General features: G+C 30.9%; 2 protein-coding genes, 1 non-coding gene and 1 pseudogene across 6 annotated transcripts; 2 read left to right on the top strand and 2 right to left on the bottom strand.

Annotated features, from left to right (window-relative positions):
• Positions 1-2896: 2896 nt before the first annotated feature.
• LOC114379063 (protein SENSITIVE TO PROTON RHIZOTOXICITY 2-like) lies at positions 2897-5361 on the bottom strand. Of its 4 annotated transcripts, none has more exons than XR_003659405.1 (2): positions 3855-5361; positions 2897-3519 (listed from the first exon to the last, which is right to left on the bottom strand). XR_003659405.1 is itself a non-coding variant. In XM_028337616.1 (2 exons), exon 1 carries the CDS (start codon positions 5147-5149, stop codon positions 3917-3919), a length of 1233 nt encoding a protein of 410 aa, XP_028193417.1. In that variant the 5' UTR covers positions 5150-5361; the 3' UTR covers positions 2897-3519; positions 3915-3916. The 4 variants fall into 4 exon arrangements, 2 of the variants coding, with proteins under 2 accessions (XP_028193417.1, XP_028193418.1); XR_003659406.1 differs by having other exon boundaries at positions 2897-3516; XM_028337616.1 differs by having other exon boundaries at positions 3915-5361.
• Positions 5362-6720: 1359 nt separating this feature from the next.
• Positions 6721-9902, top strand: LOC114378992 (annotated as a pseudogene).
• Positions 9903-13227: 3325 nt separating this feature from the next.
• On the top strand, positions 13228-13300 carry TRNAV-UAC. Its single transcript has one exon. It is a non-coding gene; the product is annotated as a tRNA-Val (tRNA).
• Positions 13301-17517: 4217 nt separating this feature from the next.
• LOC114378485 (zinc finger protein ZAT5-like) lies at positions 17518-18802 on the bottom strand. The gene has a single exon (XM_028337084.1). The coding sequence runs from the start codon at positions 18565-18567 to the stop codon at positions 17626-17628; it is 942 nt and encodes a 313-aa protein (XP_028192885.1). The 5' UTR covers positions 18568-18802; the 3' UTR covers positions 17518-17625.
• Positions 18803-25037: the final 6235 nt, after the last annotated feature.

The raw sequence follows: 25037 nt of genomic DNA, 5'->3' as shown, positions 1-25037 counted from the left end.
GTTTTATCGGCTGTTTGTAATATTTATTTATTTATTGACAAATGTTAGTTGTTAGCATGATTTTAAATAGCGTTTCGCAATTACAATTACAGTCACAATGTCAAGATATTTTGACTCACCGCAACACAATTGCAAATGCTGTCACATAAGTCATATTATTTTCCTGTAATTACTCGTAATGTAAAGGTTTTCTGAATTACTGTAATGCAACCATGACGGTAATTTAAAATCATAGTTGTTAGTATTGTTAGTTTTTATTAACAGTGAAGATTTGAAACGAACCTGCGATCTCTTCTCTCCTTTCACTGCTAGACTAATTTTATATCTCCATGTAATACTTGTTTCTAATTAGGGCATATCTTTGAATATTAATTTGAGGATGCTGAAGTTCAGTTTCTGTGATACCACAAGAGGTTTGCTGACTGGGAGGTTTTTTAATCTTGTAAACATTTTTTAGCTTCATTTTGTTTACTTTGGTCTTGGCTTTGTTTACAAGCTGCAACAATATTCGTATCTGGTTTCTTATAGCTCAGGCACGTCTTGTGCATTGCGCTTCTTAATATAATGTCATTTGCATTTAGAAAAAAGACAAAATCGACAAAAGCTTAAATCAGTGGAATTAATGTTGATGCAACTTGGCGGTGGTGTTGATGTCAAATTAGATGTGGTTGCACCCCTTTTTTATATTTGCAATTGAAAAGATGTGGATGGTTTAGAGATCGAACGACAATTATTAACTAATAATCATTAGATCAGATATGTCTCTGAATATATGACGAATATTACATCGTAGGATACACTATATTAGCATTATTTTTCTCTTTCCTAGGTCAGGGAAATTGGACAAACACTCCGAGAAGTAAAAGAAGAAAAAGAAAACTGACTATAAACAAGGTCTTTTTGAGTAGATTTAATAAGAATTTCGAAGAACTTATAATTTTTTGATTAATTTATAAATTATTTTGACTAAAATAAGTTTGCTTATATAAGAACTTATTTTTCATAACTTATTTTCATATAAACAATAACATAAAAATACATCTGTAAGAATAAGTAACAATATATTTCAACGTGATGAGATGAAGTGTTTAGAATTAGAGTGTATTTTGAATAATTAATCATATATAATGGATTATAATCAAAATCATTTTTTTAAAAAGTTTGTTGAAAAACGATTTTAAAATAGTTAATTTTGTTTGGATATAATTAAAAATTTAGTTTTTTATATATGAAAAAAACCTATATGGTGATGATAGTTTAAAATTTAGGTTTAAAGAACACTAATGATAGAATGAAAATAAGACTAACAAACATGAGTATAAGATAAGTTTTTATAATCTTTTTTTATATTTCTCATCAATCATCTCAATTCTTAAATGATATTTTATTAAAAATATATACATAATCCAGAAGTATATTTCTAGAATTATGATTCATAGTTTTGGAGATACATTTCCAAAATAGGTATATGTAATTCTGGAAAATTATTTCCATAAAGCAAAATGGGTGTACTTTAAGAAAAAGGGTATAATGGATAATTGGGAGGTAGAAAGGGGGTACAGGGTGTACTTAGGAAGTTTGGGTGTAAATAGAAGGAGCCGAAAGGTTATTGCAATGCTTTTTATTCCAATTAATGACTTTTGATGTGGGCTGCTTTACTGGGCTGGCTCCTTGCTTTTGGTTGCTTCTGTGTAATGTGTTCTGGTACAACCTCTACATGAAACTTTTTTATAACCAATGCCACTAACGTACGTGATAATTATTTATTTCAAAAGAGTTTTTTTCTTCTGAAAATAAACAGTTGATATAAGTGGATTTTAGTTGTCCCAAACACTCTTATGATGCTTTGTTTGGATGAGAAGTGAAATATAAAGAAATAGGAGTGATAGACGAGAAATACAATGAAATACATACATACACACACTGACAGATCTATAATTTTTTTGTTAGTGGAAACAAGATATAATTTAGAGTTATGTTTTTGTACTAACTTTTTTATAAATTTCACTTTTAATCCCTAAATATTTTTTTTTGCATTTTTGGTCTTTATACTTTTACTTTTTCTATGGTAATGATTTTAGTTCTTAGTATTAAGTAACAATGCTAATTGATGATGTAATATCCACACTAGTAGTCTAGTGACTTGTTACATTGTCAAGGAATTTGATAGGACAACTAAATATTTTTTTTTTATAGATTATATTTTTAATCCCTTATAAACTTATTTAACATCATCAATTAATATGAATAGATGAGATATTGAAAACACAACTTATTAAACAAAAAAATACATGTGATTGCCCCTTTGATAGATGACATGACAAGTTATTAAACAGTTAACATAATTAGTTATGTTATTAATTAATATTGTTACTCGATAATAAAAACTAGAACTATTAACGGAAGAAAATTATAAGAACCAAATATGTTAAAAAATTATTTAAGGACTCCAAGTAAATTTTACAAAAAAAATTTAGGGAACAAAACATAATTAATTCAATAGTTTATAATGTTTTTTCCCAAAAAAAATCCCAAAATTTTAGGATATACATAATGTCATGATAAAATAAATTTAAAATATTTAATTCTTAACAAATTACAATTGTTTTGCACTTTCATACTTTGAATAGAGTAGAAAGAAATGTATATGAATTATATGAAATAAAATTCTTATTATAGTTAAAAATGTAATTTTTATATAATTATCTTCCTTAACATAAAATTATTTTTTATTAAAAAATTGAAAAAAAAGTTAAAAAAATAAGAGAAATCATTTCCCTCAATATAAGACTTATTGGATACACAATTATCACGAGCAAACACTAGACCGATAGCAATGGCATTTCATGAACTATTTTTTCATGTCAAATGTTATAGTTTATGCACAGACTTCATATACGACATTATTAATTAGTCCCATGGATATTGGTTTAAAGTTATAATTCTTCCATACAGTGTACGATGTTAGACATTAACACCAAGGAATTCCGACAAAAACTGATCTAATGAGATTGTCTTAAGTGTGTGTTCACCTTTAAATAAGTATATCGCTTCACTGAAAAAAGTTCTATATATGAAAAGTTAGTCCTTTATCTTGTCTCCGCTGCTATAAATTTTTTTAACAAAATATTTAGGTTACAATATATATTAAACTATTAAATTAGTATAAGTATTATAATTTTACCTAACAATATGACTTATCATATATAGAACTTTTTCTTTCTTTTTGAAGGATCATATGTAGAACTTTTTCAGTGAAGTCTTACTATAAGGATTTTATAGTGTTCACTAAACAATTTAATGGTACATCACACTTATGTACTCTCTTTAAAAGAAATCGATTAAAGAAAAACCGCTCAGGAAGGAAATGCAAGACAAAATACTCTCCAATCTTCATACCAAATTTCCAAGATCCAAGAGCCCTGTGCCATCGCCATTCGCCATTCGCCAGTCTATTGGGGCAAACTGTATGTAGCGTTGTAGCGAGACCAAGTGGTAGAAATATAGAAGCTGCACCTGCTATATGATGAAAATCTAAAGGAGATTAATTATCTAGGTAGTTTTTCTTGTCAACTATATATATATATATATACATAATAATGTATGAAAGAAAGTTTCTATATTGATATATAACATGCAATTTTAATTCATCAAACACAGAAAAAGTATGAAGGAAATACTCTGATAAAACTTGTTTGTAAGAATATATAAATGAAGAAAAACAAAAATAAAATGAATTAAACTTTTGTAAGATAAAATTAACTTATACATCTTATTTTTTGAAAAACTTAATAACAGAACTTGTATAATAACATTTGCCATAGTAGCATTAGTGTGTGAAGTTGGGGGAGAACCTCTTTATGATCAATCAATCATGATAGATAGAGACATAAACATCATCTTGAGCTATATACCATCAATCTGCATTTGCAATGTGTGGTGCTGCTCTAATTAATTTTCCCGAATATGAGAGACCATTGTTGTTGATAGCTGGTTGGTGCCCCACGAACAAAGCCACATGACCCATAAGCTTGTCTTTTCTAGAAAACGAGGTGCCACACGAGCACAGCCACTTGAGATCCCCACAGTGCTTCTCATGTGTCCTCAGATCAGAGAGCACCGAGAACTGCTTCTGGTTGCACCTCTTGCACACGTACATTTTGGGGCAGTGGCTTCTCTTGTAATGGTTCTTGGCACAAATCATTGACTTCAGTGGCTGGAACTTGGCATGCCTCTGGTTCCACCTACACCCCTCTTGAGGACACGAATACCTCTTTGGCTTCACACTCATCAAACACTCTAGATCTCTTTGGTTCTTAATTGGGTTACTCAAAGCAGCATTGGTCTTGTACTCATCCCCGTGAGCCCTCATGTGCATCCTCAAATTCGCATCACGCTTGAACCCTTTGCCACAAACTTGGCAATAGTGTGTGTACTTAGCTAACAGATTCGCAGCATCTAATTCAATAATTATATCATCACTATTCATCTTTGGTGAAAGCCCTTCTTCATTAGGTTCATCCCTTGGAGACAGTACTCCTCCTCCTCCTCCTCCTCTAGTAATAATATTGTTTTCACTGATCGCAACCTTACTAATAATATTGCTATTGCTATTATCATCGTTATTGTTATAGCTTTCACTAAACCAGTCAAGTGTCTCTGACTCAGTACTGGAAAATAAACCATGATGGTCACTGATATTATCTGTTCCTATGTTATTACCAAGTACACAGCTTCCATTTGTGGCAAAATTAATATTTGATGAGTGAGGCAACGACTTGTTCTGGTGGTGGTGCAATTTGTTAGTATTATTATTAGTACCTGGAGGGGCAGTGAGAGCCATCTGTTGGCAGGTGAACATCATTGATGTGGCAGTCACTACGATTTCTTGGATTGTGGAGTTCATGCTGGATATGGCCATGGAAGTTGACTCGGGTAGGCTTTGATTTGGGGAGAGAATAACACCTACCAGGGTCTGCACCTCACTAAGCTTGTCCTTCAGAATAGAGAGATTGAAGAGGAGGGAACTAGAGTGTGAAGTACCTGAGCCTGATTCCACAGAGGGTGACACAAAATCTTCCGCGTCAGGGAACATCTGAAGCCCTTGATGATGAACACTTTGAAAGCTAGATGTGGCCCTTGAAATCATTGCTTCTTTAAATTATCTTCTTCCAATAGCTGTTTTCTAAAGATTGGTTCTGATGAGTTTCTTGATTGAAAGAAAGATACTACATATTGAGAGCATATATATATATATATATATATATATGCTTGATTTGTTTCCTTAATATGAAGTTGCAGAAGCAAATTAAGCACCATAACATATATGTATATATCATGGTATTATGATAGGGTGAAAAATAAGAGAAAGAGAGAGAGAAGTCAACTGGGAGATATAGCATGAAGTTCTTTCTTCCCCACTTACGACCTCCCTTGCATGTACCCAATCGGGCCAATTCTTTATTCAAAATTAAAAAGAAATTGCAAGTGACAGACACTAATCAATGGGGTATAACTTTATTGGACTTCCCGGCATTAAGTTTAACATGTTTTATTTTTATATTATAGGCTGCTTAGATCTGTAAACCCTATATGCTTCTGTCTGTCTTCACTCCTTCATATGAAAGAAATATTATTCTCGTCTATTTAAATATAATTTTGGATTGTGAATTTAGCTAGATTTAATTTTAATTTTATAATTTTTTTTTATTAATCTTAGTCGCTTTAAATTTTAAATTTCTTAAAAGTAATTTATGCCATTATCTAATAATAGCATGACATATGTTTTATTGGCCGGAGAACCATGAAGTCTCATGGAGCATATAAAGACAAGCAAAAGTTAAATTTGTTTGAAATTTTAGGATAATACACGTCCTGTGTATTATTGGTACAATATAGAAGAAAAAACAATAATACATTGTGGATCTTGCTTATGTCTGGATAAATTGGATGTACACATCTTGATCTTCATGGGACATGTCTTAAGTGAGATTGTGATTCTCGCTGACATCTCCCATGTTTGATATATAGGTCTATTACACTCACTTTCTATTGGAGTTGTGCATAAATTTTAATATGATATCAAAAATTTGAATGAACCAACAACTCGTGTTGATAAAAAAAAAAAGAAAAAAAGATTAGATGGATAAAAAATTGGGTTGAAAACACACTAATTCAGGTGGTGAACAAGAAAAAGTAGACTTGAGACATATGAGATTGACTTGAGTACACTAATATTTTTTTGCTGCTATTTCTTGAACTTGTAATCAAATCAATCTCAGGTTTATCCTTTACTTTTTTTTTGTTCCGTTGTTGAATTTGTAAGAGTATTTGAGAAGTAGTTCTAGGTTAATAACTGTATTGGTCAAACTGGTAATTAACTTAGACATTCTTGTCTTGATATTGGGATAGCTTAGTAATTTGAGCTCATACACTAGTTAAAGGATGATCTAATGCAGACACAAGAATACAAGTGTCACTACTAAAAATAGCATATTCCATGACACACATTTAAAGTCGGTTGTCGCAAAATCATCTTTGTTTGGGGGCAGTGACATTTTTGTAAATATTGACAACATTTCAAAGACAATTTTCACGAAACCGCCTTTGTTTTACACTATTCAAACACAGATTCGAGAAAAACCATTTTTAAATTTGTGCAATTTTAAATTTGAACGGGTGACTCTTCCTCTCCTCGCTTCACTCGCTCTCCTCTTTCCAATGCCTCTCTCTTCTTCCCAATGCCTTCTCTCCTCCTTCCTAGGCTCTCGAGAAGATGCGTCCACCACCAGAATCAAACCCACTCTAGTAGGTGAGCAACAGATTCATACTTTTGCAAAACAACTTCTTCCCCTTCACACCACCATCCTTTTCCTCTTTATAGTGCTCAAGGTTTCAACATCATCGTTAGTGATATTCTACAACAAGTGCCCCCACCAAGTGTGGCCTAGGATCCAGCCCAGCGCAGGAAAGCTTGTTCTGGCCCGCGGAGGCTTCAAGCTCTCACCAAACTGGGCCTACTCGCTTCAGCTACCCGACCTCTGGTTTGGGCGCTTATGGGGTCGCCACGACTGCACCTTCGACATCGGCGGGCACGGGCGTTACACCACCGGTGACTATGACGGTCCCTCTTCTGCAACACCATTGGCGGAAGCCCACCAGCAACCCTGGCGAAGTTGACCCTGGGCGTGAGCTTGGTGGATGGTTACAACCTACCTATCTCCATCACCCCATTCAAGGGATCCGGAAAATGCAGCTACGAGGGGTGCGTGAGTGACCTAAACACCATCTGCCTCGTGGACCTCCTAGTTTGCTCATGCAACAACAAGCACGTGGTTGCCTGCAAGATACGTAAGTTATCTCTCTCTGTCTCATTTATCTACTCTAGATCATTAAATGCTTATTCAACAATTATGAGACAGGTATTTGCGTATGACTTGATATGATTTGTGAAAATGGGAAGATCTATTCAATCCTTTTCAGGTTATAATCAGTTTTTTTCAAACTGCTTTCTACACACAGGAAGGAGTTGGAGCACTTTGGACTGGGATTGGTCCCTACATAGCAAGGAATGGTATTATTAATGTTGTTGAACTAGGCAGTTATGATCAAGTGAAACAGGTAATGAAAAAGACACTGGACTGCATTGTGGAGTAAAACTTTATAATATTTCCTCTTTTATTTTTTTATAACCTAACTTAGTTTTGTTGTAAACTATTTTGAAAATTCCTGGATTCACCGACAATGTTGTAACTCACCTTCTTACTGGTCTAGGAGCAAGATTTTTTGTAGTATGTGATGGCTCTCCTGTTGATGTGGTAAATTGTTAGTGTTAATTGTATTTTATTGTATCATCATTTTATACATAGTGTGCTAATATTCTACAATTTTCTATAAGTTTTAGACTTTCTTTATTCAACTATATTAAACTGATAAATCTAGGGATATTAAAAAATGGTTGAATTAGTAAATACATCTAATGTTTAATAACAATAAGGATTTCTTGTTGACAAGCTGATCTTAAGATCAATTGGGGTGGATTTATATGACATCTTTTCTTATTCTTTCTTCTTTTGGCTGCTCAGTGAGCATTTTAGTTATTCAATAGTCTTGTCATTCCCTTAATCCATTGTGCTATCTTCCTTCTATGTACAGGTTAAGTTGAGAATGATGGGAGATTCAAGTTACAAAAGCACCTTTGATTGTTTCATTAAGACATTAAAAAATGATGTATGGTTGTTCTCCACTATTATTATTTTTCTCTCTTCCCCATTTCCCTTAATTATCAATATTAACTATATCTGAGCATAGTTGCTGTGACTTTTTAACAAAGTACATCATAGAATTTGATCATATCTGATTGTGAGTTGTTGTTGACTGGTGTATATTATGCATAAGCCACAAGCATGTGTGGAACAAACTCCCTTGTGAATTTTTAGCTTTGATCATTATACATTCTCATTTTCACCCTTATATGCCAAAACAAAAGTGATCTTTGACATCATCATTATATGCCTTTTTTCCTTTATTTGGCTTTAGTTGTTGGGGAATGAGAGGGGGAGGCATCAGGCATTATCCAAGAAAACTCTTTCAATACTATTGAATGTGTCAATATAGGAGGAGATGATCACATAGCTGGTCTCTGTCTATTTTGTATGAACTTGTTAAACAAGGAACTATGTTGCCAATGGGTATCACTTCATTTATCGCATCTAATTGGTTATGGAATGTGATGTTTTGCATGGACCTTTTGCCTTTTATAAGGGATTCATACCAAATTTTGGACGGTTAGGATCTTGGAATGTGATCATGTTTTTAACTCTAGAACAAGTACAAGTTGAATACTTTGTGATAGCTTTCCATTTTTCCTTTCCTTCTTATCAACTATCTCATGGAGTTCTAGTTTATTTTTATAGCATACTTGTCTGCTGCGGTAGAGGTTAGAAAACCCAAAATTTGCAAAACAGTTTTTATTTATTTATTTAATATCAAGATTGCTAATGTATTGATAATGGTGTAGTGTAAGTTTATTGACAAACTATTATTTGCCTCTTTCAAAGATAAAACCCTTTCTTCAAACTCACTTCTTAACCTTTTCTAAGGTCAACTTTGGCTTCATATTTCAAAATCCTCACATTTGCGTTGTCCTATCCTATAACTTTCATTATGTGTTAAATTTGACTTAGACATACATGTCATTTAATTTAGTAAACAAATTTGTTAACAATGTGACAAAGATAATTTTTTTTAAGAAAAGTATTCTCTATTTTTATTTTTAAAGTGAAAATTAAAATGAAACAATGTTTCTTCTCTTTAAACGACTAATATTATGAAACAAAAAAGGCATATTTTTTGTATACATTTGGATTTTTTTTTACAAGGTATACGTTTGGATTAGTATTCAAGAATTTGAGTTTTTGAAAAAAAAAATTATGAATATTTTCGTAAATTTATTTTATAACATATTAAATCAAATTGTTGATTGACTTTGTTCCTGCAAACATTCTCATAAAACACGTCTTGCTTTAAAATATTAAATCAACTGTTGCTCAAGGGGTGAGGATTGTCTCTCACTTATATATTCGAACGTGAGATTACTTTTAGCCGACGTGAGACTTGGATTATTTCCAACATGCCAATATTGTTTCCTCATCTATATAGCCTTTTCAAAATTATACAGCAGTGGTACATTTTAAGTTTCCTTTTTCTTTCTTTTTATTTAATAATAAAACATGTAGATGTTACCTTATTGCTCATTTATTTCTTTTTTTTAATCAACTTTATTCTCGATGCTAGGGTGTGTATCATGCATTTGTTGTCAATTTGTTATGTTCCTTTTGTATTTGTAGAAGTACATAAGGGAAAAAGTTCGCACTGATGAAAAACTTGGACCCAAAGTGTAATTGGAAAAGGCTTTATGGGTGAGTTTAAATTAAAGTATCAATGCTTCATTTCTTTTCTTCCCCCTGGTAGTTATCTACTACATTTAAACTATGAAATATATTGTGTTTGCATTCTTAAAGTCTGAATTTATGTGTTTATTTAGTTTTTCAAGTATTAGGCTAAGCTAGTTAATTACCATAGTTAGTTTTTTTGTTAATAACTGCTTGACAGTTTCCTTCCTTAATTTTTGGTTTGTGGCAATTTCTTATGTAAACCAACATCTAGAACTTTCATTTAGTATTCTATCCTTTTCATTTGTTTCCTATTTCACTCAAAAGGCTTGCATTCTTGATGAATATTCAAAGTGCTTTATAGTTTATATTATCAATAAATTTTAATATAATTTTTTTATTTAAAAATAATATGAAATTTTTATACGTTGTTGTGCATGAAATATGAAATTTCTTGATTTAAAAAAATGTAAAAATATTTTTTAATATACATATATAATTTTTAATAATAATATTTTCATTATTTTATTTTGTTAATAAAAAAAAGACCATCTAAAACGATTCTCTGACAAATCGTCTTAGAAAGATATCCTTCTAAACTATTTTGAAAAAATATTATTCTAAGACGATTTTTAACTAAGAACCGTCTTAGAAGATTATTTTTTAAGACGGTTCTTTGAACAACCGTTAGAGAATTGTCTTAAAAAACAACATTTTAAGATGATTTTTAATTAAAAATCGTCTTAAAAGAATACCATTTTCAAAGACAATTTTTTATGAAACCATCATCAGAAGCTTTGATTTTCAACGACGTTGATTTAAAAAACGATTCAAAATCATCTTTAAATATAATTTAGAATCGTCATTCTATACACCTTTTCCAGTAGTAGTGTGTGTTTGGATAAAAGATACATTCAACGCAATTAACTTTCATCTTAATTAATATATAAGACAAATAGTTGCTTCCCAATTTGATGCATTTGAATGTGTTTTTTTATTTGACAAGTTTCTACTTGCAATCCTACAATGTTGACCTCTTGTGTGCTTTGATAAGCGAGGCGTGTGCACACCTCGACCACAAGGCCATTGACACAACTAAATTGCTAACAGTCATAAACTGCCATTAGATAGCCCAAAAACCAAGGGCCATTTGTAGTTTGTGCAGGAGCTGAAGGTGATCATATCTCCCAAAAGAGAGACGAGATCAAACTATTATGGCGAATCAAACCCACCACTAAAAGAAAAATAACAGTATATAAAAGATACATTACACAAGTTCTAGCTTCTTCCCTACCTATATCATCTAGAATACCACTTAACTTGAGTGTCTGACTGTTTTTGCATGTGTCAATACCATCTTCAAAGGAGATCAAGTATTTGAAATAGTTGGGACATTTGCAAGTATCCTTACACTTCCACGATGTAATACCTCAAATTTTTGTAGGAAAAATGTTTGATAATTACTCCCATCCCATATGTTATCCTATACCTAGAAAAAAAAAAGAAAAAAAAAAAGAGAAAAATATAAATATAATAAAATTTATGATATAATAAAAAGAGAAATCTAAAGTGTATGTTAATAGAATGTTTAAAATGAAGTATGATTTATGTATCATTATTTTATTTGTAGGTAGAATTACCACACTAAAATGCTTGTGACATGGTCACATCTTCGTGATAGATTTTTTAAAGAAAAATGTTTGAAAATTACATAAACTGACATAAAAATAAATTAAACTATGTTTATTGAAAATATTATTTAATCTTTGTACACGTTTGTGGTCCTTTTTTATTGGTTTAGGTTTATCCAGTCAACCCATGCGCTAAGTTTGATGTATTCGTATGGAGAATCTTATTCAAAAGACATGTCAAAGCGTCTTCTCGCTTGGAGAATGCAGCAAGCAAGCATGCATCATGGTGGCATGACATGACATGCATGACCTTACTCCCAGCCATTACATTGCCAAAACCAAACAGTCAAAACTCATGCGACCTTGCCATCCACGCCAGCTAATTATCAATTCCATATCACTCCATGCAATTTTTTATTCCTCGTTTGAGAATTTTTTTTGGATGAAAAATTCATTTTTTTAAAGTATTTCTGTATGTAGAGATAGGCTTTGAAAAAAGATTATTTTCATAATTTATAACGAATAATTTTTTTTTTTGACAAAATTTAAAACTATCATTTTAAAACTTAAGAAAATAAGCCCATGGTTTTAATGGGTTTTAAGTATAAAAAAATATATTTGTATATTACAGTATGTAGTAAACTTAATATTTTAAGCAATTGTTGATATAATACATTTATTAAATGATTTGTTAACACAAAATTGCACTTCCTTCAGTTTTATTTATAAGACCCAATTACTTAATTCATCATAATTAAAAAAATTAATTAATTTAATTGATAAAATAAATATATTTTAATTTTTTTTTGAAAACTACCATTATTATTAATACTATCTCTCTTTATCTTTTAATTATTTATCGTTACAAACTCTCTTTTAATTAGAAGTATTTCAGTTTTATAAAAAATATTATAAATTAAGTTTTATAAAAAAGAATCAAACATCACTTTTAACTTGCCTCTTATAAATAGAATCAAAGAGAGTATAATAATATATAAAATTTGACTAACATACAAATATGAATGTAGTTTATATATATAATCTTAAATAAGATTAATTTATTTTCAAAACTTAATATTTTAACCAGGATGGGGAGCAAATTAATATTTTCTCATTAATAATAACAATTTAACTTAATATTTTTAGCCTTAAATAAATACAGATTTATCCTAAAAATATGAGGGTGGATCAACTTTTACTCATCTCAGCTAGTGACATATGCTAAGCCTGTAAGCCAGACCAATTCTTATTTTCTTTTTGTTGGAACGAATGGGCTAAAAGCCCAGACTAATGAAGTTGGGTGCTTGATCTTATACAATCAACCCTTGAATAAATACATTGTAGACCTTGCTTATGAAGTGTAATATTTTTTTCTTCCATATGTTTCCCACATGCTTACCAAGTAAATTTGCTAATAGTAATATTTCTCTCTCCATCCAATTTCTACCAGAGATTTTGAACATTTTAAATTTTTAATGACTTAGCAGTAGTGTTCCTGAGGGCAGCATTCATTCAAAAATTGAACTGCCAACCAAGAATCAGATTCAAATATGAATGTTTTACTATAATAAAAAAAAGCAGTTTCAAGAAAATGAAATGATTCCACCTAAAATATATATATTTAACGATGTTTCTTTAAGATAAATGACGGGAATATTTGGATAATATTGTTATATTTAATTGAAATGAAATCAAATAAAAATGTTGCTGTGGTGTAGTGGTTATCACGTCAGTCTTACACACTGAAGGTCCCCAGTTCGATCCTGGGCAGCAACATTAAATTTATTTGGATAAACTTATGTATTAATGTATTATTTATAATCGAAAAGTTTTTTTTTTTTTTAAGGATTCGAATAAAACAAAGTAAAAATTATAGAATTACATAACCTTATATTTTTTTTAAAAAACCCAATTCCTATATTAGAATTAATATCATTGAGTTTGCAATTTTAAAATCATAAGTTTATATTGGTTTGAATTTCTCAAAATTGTTGACAACTTGAATCGAAGAGGATTTTCAAGGACTTGGATCGAACCTTCAAAATTATAGAATTACATAAAATAAAAAATAGAATTATATAACAATATATATTTTTTTAAAATAGGTTCAGATTGGTTTGGGCTGAATAAGGCTTCATATGCCCAATTTTAATATTGGAATTGATATAATTGTGTTTGCAATTTTAAAATCATAAGTGTAGATTTGTTTGAATTTCTCAAAATTATTGACAACTTGAATCAATCAGTCAAAATCATAGAATTGCATAAAATAAAAAAACATAAATTTTTTGAAGATTGGATGGAGATACTAATTGGAAACTTTATTCTCAATTTTACAAGAATTTTTATGAATTATATAACATAATATTTTCTCATAAAAAATATAGGTTCAAATCAAATTGGTTTGTGCTAAATCAGGTTTCATGTGTCCAATTCCAATATTTGAATTCATATAATTGGATTTATGATTTTAAATATAAGTCATTGATGATATGATTCAAACTGATATTTTTCTTTGTGTTGATTAATTGACAAAAAATTATCAAATAATGTAATAGTATAGTTTATATTTGTTTAATTTAATATCTCTCCATATAAAATATCCAATGGTAAAACTATAATTATATACTACTTTAATTATTCGTATCAAACTTTATCAAAAAGTAAACAACTTTTGCATTAATGGGTTTTGAAAATTAAGTTTAAAGTGTTTCTAACTTATTGATAATAAAAAATTCTTTATAGGGACAATGTATTAAAATTAAGTTCATAATTTAAATCTGACAAATCATAATAAATGGAAAAGAAAGAAAGAAATTAAAAAATAAAACAAATAAAGTAATAAATATATAAAAAGTGAACAAAATTAGTCTTGCTTAACATCCATCCTACTCTCTTACATCTCTCACCTTCACCCCATTTTTTTTCTCTATCTTTTTCTACTCTTTTTTTTTTTTTTTATCATACCATATATCACATTTGTCAGTTTTCTTTCTACCTTTTGTTTATGATTTTTCGAACAAAATTGTGGTCACAACAAGCATCTCGAAGGTTTGAGTTATCCGAACCCTTGTTTAAACATTAGACAGTTGCCGTTATAATTGCTTGCGATTCCAGCTAGCCACAGCAGTTCACAAATCCTCTAGTACTAACATATTCGGACTCAATTTGATTTATGGTTTGCATAAGGGTTTTGTCAAATTCTTTCAAAAGGCTACTTTGCTGACAAGTGAAAATAGCACCATGCATGTGTAATGTGTTGATTGCTACACCCACAACGTTTGTGAGCAATGTTCAAATCTACTCATTAGGTTCTTTTCACTGTATAACTACCATTAATTTGTAGCCATGGAAATTAAGCTAACCAAACCCAAACCAGTGAGGTAGATCTTAGGTAGCCACATTCCACGAAAGTAAGAACTACCACACTATAATAATGAAAAAGAAGGAAAATTAAATCCACATTTATTAATTGTTCCGTCGCTAGCTGGATACCAAACTCAATTAGTAATAAACTAATAATGATCATGGTTTGAACCTAATCATGTTGATGCTCAATATACTAGATAGAGGATTAAGCAAGGGAAGCAATTATTCGGTTGAATGGAAATTTGTTTAACCCTAATAACACAAATAGAAATGAAGGCAATGCCCATTTTTTTGGTCATGGGCTAGCTTGCAAAGTAGGGACACATAGTAAACCAACTCGTGCATTCGAGGATTTTGTCTGTATCTTCAAAACCGTGAACCAATTCTACTACAATATATAAAGCAAAAAGGATAACAACTACACAATTAATCCATGCTTCAGTTTGGTTGAGTACTTTCCAACACAACTTATATGCTCTCAAGTTATTCAATCATAGCCATTCAGTTGTTGAGATTGGAAGGCACGGCAATCCACTTTAAGATAAGAAAATTCTTATTCACTCTAATCTTTGTGCAAATCAGATTGTGATATGTGGTAGAACAATTAAATGTGAATCACCATATTAACTCTGACGTAGAATTTAAATCGTAAAAGCACAACACTCTAATTTTACGCAAGAGAAGAAGTGAGAATGTCAATGTGTTGTATGTAGTACACATGTCATTTCTGTGGTGTGGGTGTGTTTTATTATCTAGAACTAGAAATAAAATTGTTTGAAAATGATGTGATACAAAATTACAAATAACGTGGGAATATTATAACTGATTAAAATAATAGTACTCACAATACTGGTTATTCCTCTTTTTTCTTCTTTTTTTTTTTTTTACTGAAAAGGACATGGACATCTCATCATACCAGGCCTTGTCTCGCCGTGACTGGTAGTCGAGGAATATTGAGACTAAAACCATTTGAAGCACAAACACGCAAAGAAGCAAAGTGAAAAACTTAGTATAGAAACATGGCTTATATTTTGGGTTCATCATACACAATGGGTACATAAAAATCTGGGTTCTGTTTTTATTTGAAAAAATGGCGAAGTTCGTGGCAATATTGGTGAAATAATTGACGAAATGTTTGAGTGACCAGAATTTAGGACAGGCCTAATTAACAAAAGAAGCAAAGCAATGATTAATTATTATAGTATTAGCGTACAATGAAGTTCCTTTTTGAGTGTAATGAGAGTATTAGTATAATATAATAATTCATAGAGAGGAGAATATGTAATGGAAGGAACTTCCCAACCTACATGTGCTAATGCCAATGAGTGATCACTTTTCTCGGATTTTCTTATGCATTCGGACACCTCACGCAACGTATGTGTCCACATGCTTCGCTTACCAGCATTCACCAAAACGTGCAAATAACTAACTTTAGATAAGTGGGCTAGTGTAAGTGACTTAAAAAGTTTTCTATCTCTATATCTCACCGTATAATACGTGTCGACATTTATGCCCTTGTGTCAGGCTAATTAGCCAAATTAATATACTAACATTTTATGTATGTATCTCTATTCTAATAATTTTGTTATTTTTCATGGAAGAGAAAAAATAAAAATGATGTCATTTGTTGGGTCCTTTTCTCATCTTCATTCTGTGAACTACATAAATAAGGCTGAAGTTTAGTAACTAGAAACTAGAAAGACAGATGAAGAGTATGGTTGATGGGTCCCAATAGTGGACCACAGTATAGCTCCTAATCAAACGTTTGTGGTGTGAGAGTCAGCGGTATCTTTCTTGGGAGCATCAACTTTTGTATGGGCTGGAACTTCCATGACATATTCACAAAGCTAGCCAACTATTCAATTTTCAAATTATCTAAAAAACATAAAATCCAAACAAGTTTAATCTAGTGATGTTTGATTTTTTGACTTGCGAAATTAGAACTAAAAGGTGGTTAATTAGGTGAAATTATTATGCTTACTATGTTAGAAGAGGGGCAGTGGACCAAGAAACACATATAGCAACAGTTGGTCCTAGGAGTGGATTTTAAAATAATTGAGTACTTTGCTAATGGCACAGTGACATTTTTGAAACTTTGTTACTTTAATTTGCTAATGTTTTATTCTTAATAGTAAATGAAACAGAGTGAGAGTGTGGCAGCTAGAGTAACGTAAGTGAGAAGAACTGAGGAAGACAGAGAGACTAAAAGAGAATATCTTTCAAGTTTTAATAATTAAAGAAATTAATAATAATATTAATAACTAATAAAAAGGAACACAGAAGAAGCCTATTCCATGACTTTTGGGTTGTGGTGAACTGGTGATGGTGCAACCAAACCCTAGGCATGCCACTGCTCCATCAATCTCCTCCTCCTCTTATGGCTCTCTCGTAAAAGAAACATCCTAACTAGAATAAGATACAGACCCAAAACATTAAAATTAATAAAAAGAGGGAGAGAGAAAAAAAAGGAAATAAAGATGCTGTATGACTCAATATCACTTTTCGTGAATGAAAGGCAACCATGAACACTAACCACTTACTTACTCAAAGTATTCCAAAACTTGAACAGGTAGATCATCCAAATGGGAAATTATTAATAAACCGAAAAAATAATCCAAAGAATCGATAATTAAGAATAATTGTAAATTAAAATAAAGCTAAATAATTCACAATGATCATTAATCAAATAATATAACTTTTCCCCCCTCTCCATCTAATTCCCACCCTGGTTTCTAATAATGGCATCCCACCAAAGCCGGAGCAGCCGACAGCATCATAGAATTCGGATTCGCCGGAAACTGAAACTTCGAGTCCCGGAGATCGTCCTCCGGCGCCGGAAGGTTAAGATCCAACTCTAGAACATTCCGAGGCTTAACATCAACAGCACCATTAGAAGTAGTTGTTGTTGTTGTTGTTGTCTGAACAATATTGTTATTATTGTTAGATGCTCTATGCCTCCTCATGTGACCACCCAATGCTTGCCCTGATGTGAATTCTGACCCACAGATGGAACACTCATGAATCTTGGACTTGTTGCCATGGAAATTTAAACCAACCTTGTTAATGCCACACCCTAATTGAAGGGAGACAGAAGGGCTAATAATATTCTTCATGTGACTTTGTTTTGCTTCCTCAAAATTAAATAGTGACGAAGACGAAGCTGGCAGTGGTGGCAATAACAGTGGTGGTGATAACAACTTTTTCTCCTCCATCTTGGGCTTCTTGTGACTTGCCCTGTGGCCACCTAGTGCTTGAAAAGAAGGGAATGTTCGGCTGCATGTTTTGCACTCATAAACATATAAATGATCAACTTTGGTGCTACCCTTCTCTGTCTTGACATCACCACATAGGTCCTTGTGATGATGAGGAGGGTCCCGTCCTACTCTTCCTTGTGCTAGGAGAATCAAACAATTAGCCATGTCTTCCTCTTCCTCCTCAAAGGTGGTGGATGAAGACGATCCACCGCCACCGGCAGAAGCACTTGAACAGCTAGATGTCATGACGGTGGTGATAGCGGTGATAGCAGTGGTGGTGGTGGTGATAGTGGTAGCAGCGACAACAGCACAAGGAGACAAAGGCCTCAAGCGCCGCTTTGTGCGCTTCCCTTTGGCTATGTTGGTGGCATCGTTGTTGTTACATGAGACAAGCTCCTCCATGTCCATTTGTGCCAACATTAGAGAATCCTTAATGAATCCTATATGGTATTAAACAAAGACAATCAGACAGTGAAGTCTATGAATATTGAATTAATACCACAGAGTGACGAGTTTGGTTGTGCAAGAAAAGATAGATATATTACTAATAGTAATAGAAGAGAGAAAGAGACACGGACATGTAGAATTTATATGGAGGAGGGGGTGTGTGAACAGGTTATATATACATTGGTAGTGAATGGGCAACACAAGAGAGAGGGGTTTGTTATATGTTACACAGTAGCTACTCTCAAATAGTCAGCCACCCAAAATCTTCCTTGCTTTTCCAACCTTGAAGTGTTGCTAACAAGAAAAGTTCTTCTGTTTGGTCACGCGCCTTTCATAGAGCGTGGCTTTCACGCTTCAATCACGACCACACTTTTTTGCCTCTCTTTCTGTTTTACTGTTGCTAATTTTTTTCCTTTCTTTTGTTTATTTTTATGATGATGATGATTATGATGTTGCTCAGGGTGGGAGTACTTTTTACGAAAGAATATTTTATTTTTCCTCAAATTTGTGCCCGAGCAGAGCACACTGTTTCGATACCACAGTACTGCATGCGTATGATTCATCAATGATTAAACATGCTCTGTATTTTGTAATTAATGTTCAAATTGATGAGAAGGATCGAGCATGTCATTTGTGTGTGTGTTTTTAATTTTTTATATCTTGCGAGTGACCAGGATTAATTAATTACGTACTCATTGAAACGTAATATGGAGATTAGAGGTGGCTGAATTTGATTTAATTTAGGTAATTGTTAACTGCTTTTTAAGAGAGTTGAAGAAAGAAATGCTGTTATTAAATGTTAACACTCTAACGCAATAAGGTTGACGTAACCGTAGAAAGTTTGTGTGGTTTACATAAATTCTTTAGTTTAAACCTTTACACAAGAAAAATATGTTAATGTTCTGAGTCGGTTTCACTCTCTTTTTTATGAGGAGTGCTAACACATTTTTCTAATATATTTTTACTTATTAAACATGTTTATCAAAAACTACAAATCAGGAAAATGTTTATTAAACATGACAAGAGACCTACAAATTTTTGTAATTATTAGAAAAGAATATGTTGGAGGATATATTTTTCTCTCACTTACTTAAACTATTATTTAGGTCAACTAAAGGGAGGGTTAAACTTACACAAACCCATTAAAGCAAACATGACACGTTAAAACTTAAAAGCATGTCATACCGTCATTTAGTTTAGTTTCAAAGAAAAGTACTAATCTAGATGGAGTGATTATATATATATATCAACAAGAAAAGAAAAAGACACGAGTAGCATGTGATTAAGTATAGGATTCGGTTAAAGACTATGGAGTAAGGAGGGTATATGTAGCATACAAGTATATGACATAAGCACTATAGCATGGTTCCTACTTTGAGTAGAACTACCTTTGATTAAATTGCTTAGTTAAACTTAATCTTCTGCTTGAAGGTGTATAATTCTAGGACGTGCACAACACGTCTGGCATTTAATAAAAATATTTCTAAAAACTCTTGATAACATTTAAAAAATATCACAAAATTATAAATAAATTTTATTAATATGATTTCGTCATATTTTGTTAAATATTTAAATAATCAATGTTATTAATGTAATGTCTTTTTGTGATATTTTTTATTTTAGCAACATGGGCTATATACACGTATTGGTGTTATTGGGTTTTGTTTTCAGAACAAAGGGGTGGTTTGGTTTATCTATTTTATGTAAGGAACGGTAATTGAATCTTGCTTCAATTCAAGCATTTTCTCTTTCTCAATAATATTTTAGCTTAATAAAAAAATTAATCTTCTGCTTAAAGGTATGTCGAGAACTTGATGTTGCAGCTAATCTGTCATAATAATCATCATTTATTGCGAAACCAAATGTTAATGATTTCATGCCTAATGGGACTTTTAATTTGAAAGCTAGTATAGTCATGGTTTAGTTTGGTTTGTTTTGTACATAAAAAAAGTTTGGTTTGTAAAGAAGATTTTATTTCATTATCAACGAAAATATTGTGCCTCACAAAAGGCCATTACATTGTGTAATAGTACGAGCTTCTTTAATTCTATTTGTCTTTTTTTTCTTTCTTTCTCCTGATGGGCTACGCATTTTGAGCTATTTTGTACCGTTTTGAATATATGCATGCATTTTAAAGAAAAATGCTAATATAAAAGTTTGTTATTAAAGATATTTTTTAGCGACCTCAAAAAATCAATCTGTTAGCATAATGTTTACTTAATTAAAATGAACACATTAATACAGACAATAAATGTTAAGAAGTATAATGCATATCTATAATAAACATACCATTTAACAACTAATATACAAAATAGATACGTATCACCTGTACATCATATTATTAGACTAACCTCACGTTAATGTTTATATCAATTAGTTGGTAGATCCGTGCGATGCAGATAAATATATTTTAATTATTTTTAGAAAATTAATTTTAATTATAATAAATAAAATGTCAATTATAAGAATTAATAAAATTTGAAATATATAACTGAAAGATAAAAATAAAGTTAAAAGAATAAGTGACATCCATATAAGCATTACTTTTCTTAGTCAATATAACTTAAATGCTAATATTATATATATATATATATATATATATATATATATATATATATATATATATATATATATATATATATATATATATATATATATATATATGCTTTCAATATATTATTATAATTGTAATATTTATGCAACACATATAATGATAGATAAGCTAATCATGTTAATATCTTTTGATATAGCAACAATTCTTAAATAGTGTAGTTAAAAAAAGGTAAAAATTCATAACAATTGAATCAAAATTTAAATGAAATATATAAAAATAATACTAAAAATTAATTAATAATTAATATTATAATATCACGGTAGTGATTTAACAATTGATTTTTTTTTTAACAATCAACGCCCTAAAATTAGTTGTAAAATTTATGGTTGAATCAAAATTTTCCAATTTTAAAAAATAGAAGGATGAAATGTTATGTATTTTTTTATATATATATATAAGCAAGTCAAAATTATAGATTGAGTAAAACATGAGACTAAGTATAGACAAAATTAAAAGAGAAAAAGGAAAAAAAGAAAAAAGAAACTGTGCCATTTGGAATCAAGGGTGGTTAAGAGCGCAATTGGGCTTGTATACTGTTTTCCTATTATTAGTATAGGTTAAAGACTCCATGCGAGCAAGAGGTTGAAGCATTTCATTCTAAGGGAGTGGTTCAGCAATATTGGCTTAATAAAATGTTACTGAAGAAGTGGATCTCAAATCATTGACTTAATCGTCTTTACTAAGACGTGGTCCACTAGTTGGTGAGCAATATACTACCCATTAATGTGTAATGCCATTCAAAAGAAGAATAACACACCACTATAAAATCAACAGTGTAAGGAAAAAAAGTTCTTCGTCGGTAGATGTTAGTTCACTACAACTAAGGTCTTCAAATCACTGCATTTGGTGTATCTACTATAAATCAATAGTTTTATGTGTATCATGGCACTAATACGTACTATTGTCTATTGGTGTCCTAGTGGGATCGATAGAGAAGACCCTTTTCACTCTTGACATTATCTTCTTCAAAAAAAAAAAAAAAAACTCTTGACATTATTACTGTTGTACGTGCTAGTTAGTAGTTACCATCTTCCAGTTGGTGTGAGGATTTGTTTGCTGGCATATAGATCTAAAGTAGTCCATTATCGGGTTCATGTACCGTTGACCCACATCTTAAGATCATGCTATAGCTTATCGATCAACTAATTAATTTGTAGTTGCACAAAGACCAAGCAAGTTGGTTGGATCAAATAAATTCTTTTATTTGTAAATATACATTTTTTTTTATTGAATTTGAATCCTTCCGTAAATAACTAAATGAGTATTATTTATTTTTTAGGTATAGACAATTTTATTTGAATTAGGTTAGATTACGATAAACTACAAACTTTGTTATAGTCATATTTTAATAAATTATCGGCCTCAATGATAATAGATTCATGTTGTTTAAGTAGTGATGAAGAGTTTGAATCTTAACTATTGTGTATGAAGAAAATCTGGTCAAAAAAACTTCTATCTTTAGATGCTTTTAAATCCTTCTAAAAAGATTAGTACTCTCAATAAATTATTAAAATATTCCTTGCAATTATATATCTAAAGAAACTAAGATAGTCATACGAAACAAGGAAGATTGATATCTTCACATTTACCTTTGATTTTCAATTCATGCTCGTGTAATTAATTAGGATATCAATTAATACTTTCTGCAAAGAAAATAATTGAGAATTGTTGGAAAATCACTGTAATTTGGATCACCCCTAATAATTGTGGGTAAAAGATGGGTATGTTAAAATTTCACATTGTGCCGAATAACTATGGACAAAAAGGAATATGTGAGAAGTCTCAAATTCTCTACAAAATATATAGTGTTAAGATCAAGCATATAAAAGAAAAATAATTCTCACCACCAATTTGTAAGATTGAGTAAAACCTAAAACTCACATTGTTACAAGAATATATATAACCTATTAAAAAACTAAATATGGATATTGAGCCGCACTCTTAATGAAAAAGATAAAAGAAACTTAAAAGAGAAGGTCACCGTTAGGAGGAACTCCTATTAAAAAACATCTGAATTTTTTTTATAATCCTATTCGAGCCAACAATATACATAATTATTTATGTAATATATATATATATATATATATATATATATATATATATTTAATTTTTTTAGTTAGTTCTTCTTTTTAAAAACCTTCTGTACTAACTTTCATACAAGGTTCAGTAAATTCATTCAATCATATCTAACTTTCAAATGACATTTAAAACTTTTTCCCATATTGGATTAATAAACGCCAAATATTTTTTCTAATACAATTCTTCTATTTTTGGGGGGCAAGTTTTTTCTGAAAGATCTTTTTTTTTTTTTTTTTTCTGATGCATGCACTTCTGCCACCGTCCACCAATTATACTAAAGTACATGCAACAAACGGAGAATTAATCAGCGCCATCCTTAGACTAGAGAGTGATGTATATGTAAGTGGAATGCATTTTGTAGCAGCCAGTGGAGAAGGTTCACTGTACAGTGAAGTCTTCTGAATGAAAAGAATAGAAATTATCATCATGCAAAAGGACGGCAGATTCTTAGCGTTGCAAATTAAATGTGGTAAGTTGTTTTGTGTGAGGCACGTAACGTGAGGATTGGATACTGCCATAACCTGCTAGTGACATTTTTTTCGTATATATATAAAATTATAAATTGCTCTGCTCTGCCTTTACCTCCACCATTTCCTTTTTAAAAAGAAAAAGAAAAATATTAATTAGTGGAAGAAAAAAACAAAGCAAGAAAGGGATTAGAAGAAAGGGGATCAAGAGGTGGTGGTTTGGAAAGTGCACCATTCTTCCTTATCCCTTTCCTACTCCACTTGAGAGATGACTACGCAGCCTTTTGCTCCAAAGACCATGCTTCAATATTTAACAATTTCAACTAATTCGGCGTAACTTGGATTTTTCTTATGAGCAAATTAACACTATTTTTATTTCACATACTAATTAAAGACATAATTTTTCACTACGCACAAAAAAGTAGTATTTAACTAGATTTCTTTAAATAAATTGTATAGATTCGAGTTTTGTGAATGAAAAAAATATGATTACGGAACAAAATCTCACTGATGATGATTAATTTAATTTTTTAACAAAAAATAATTATCAATAAAATTAATAAATACTTTGTATTAATATTAAGATAATAAAAAACTAACATATTTTTTCTTCTACAATAGTAAAAAAAATTAGAATTCCTCAAATGAAAATACAATAAACTTATCAATTAAGACAAAATATAAAGAAAAAGATGGGTCATATTTCTTTCCATCTTACGTATGATATCGTGGTATCCTTCTATAGTTCTATTTACCTTAATGAGATGAAAGGACTGCTCAATTGTCAAAGAGTGAGTTCTCACTTTCAGGAGTAGAGAAAGAGAGAGAGCAAATTAAAGGGACATCTCCTATTGGTTACAAATAAATTCAGGTCTTCATTTTATCTAATTTGCATAATTTGTAAATAAAAGTAGAGAACAAATAGTTGGGGTACTACTGGTGATCGAAGTGGGGACTGTTTAAGTTTATGTGGAACTCATATATAAATATTTAAGTGATATAAATAAACAAGAGACACTAGATAATAGATATTACACGCACTACACTAGCAATTAGCACAGGACACTGAAAGTAGTGGACTTAATACTCCAACTCCACTTTAACAGTTCACACGTCACTCAAGGGGAGAAGCTTTGTGAACCACTCGTGATTAGAACAAACAAGTTGGTTGTAGCTAAAACACCTAATTAATATTATATATTAAAAGAAATGTTTGTATTAAAGGGTAGGAGGAATAAATGTAATATATAAATATGAATAATTAAGATTAAAGGTTATTTCAT

This window comes from Glycine soja, chromosome 12 (genome assembly GCF_004193775.1).
Source record: "Glycine soja cultivar W05 chromosome 12, ASM419377v2, whole genome shotgun sequence".
NCBI classification, from domain to species: domain Eukaryota; kingdom Viridiplantae; phylum Streptophyta; class Magnoliopsida; order Fabales; family Fabaceae; genus Glycine; species Glycine soja.
Note: the sequence above shows the minus strand (reverse complement) of the source record. Positions and strands in the feature narration are given on the sequence as shown.

Excerpts from the sequence above, each read along its gene's own strand:
- LOC114379063 (XM_028337616.1), bottom strand. The coding sequence starts at position 5,149 with ATGATTTCAAGGGCCACATCTAGCTTTCAAAGTGTTCATCATCAAGGG.
- LOC114378485 (XM_028337084.1), bottom strand. The coding sequence starts at position 18,567 with ATGTTGGCACAAATGGACATGGAGGAGCTTGTCTCATGTAACAACAAC.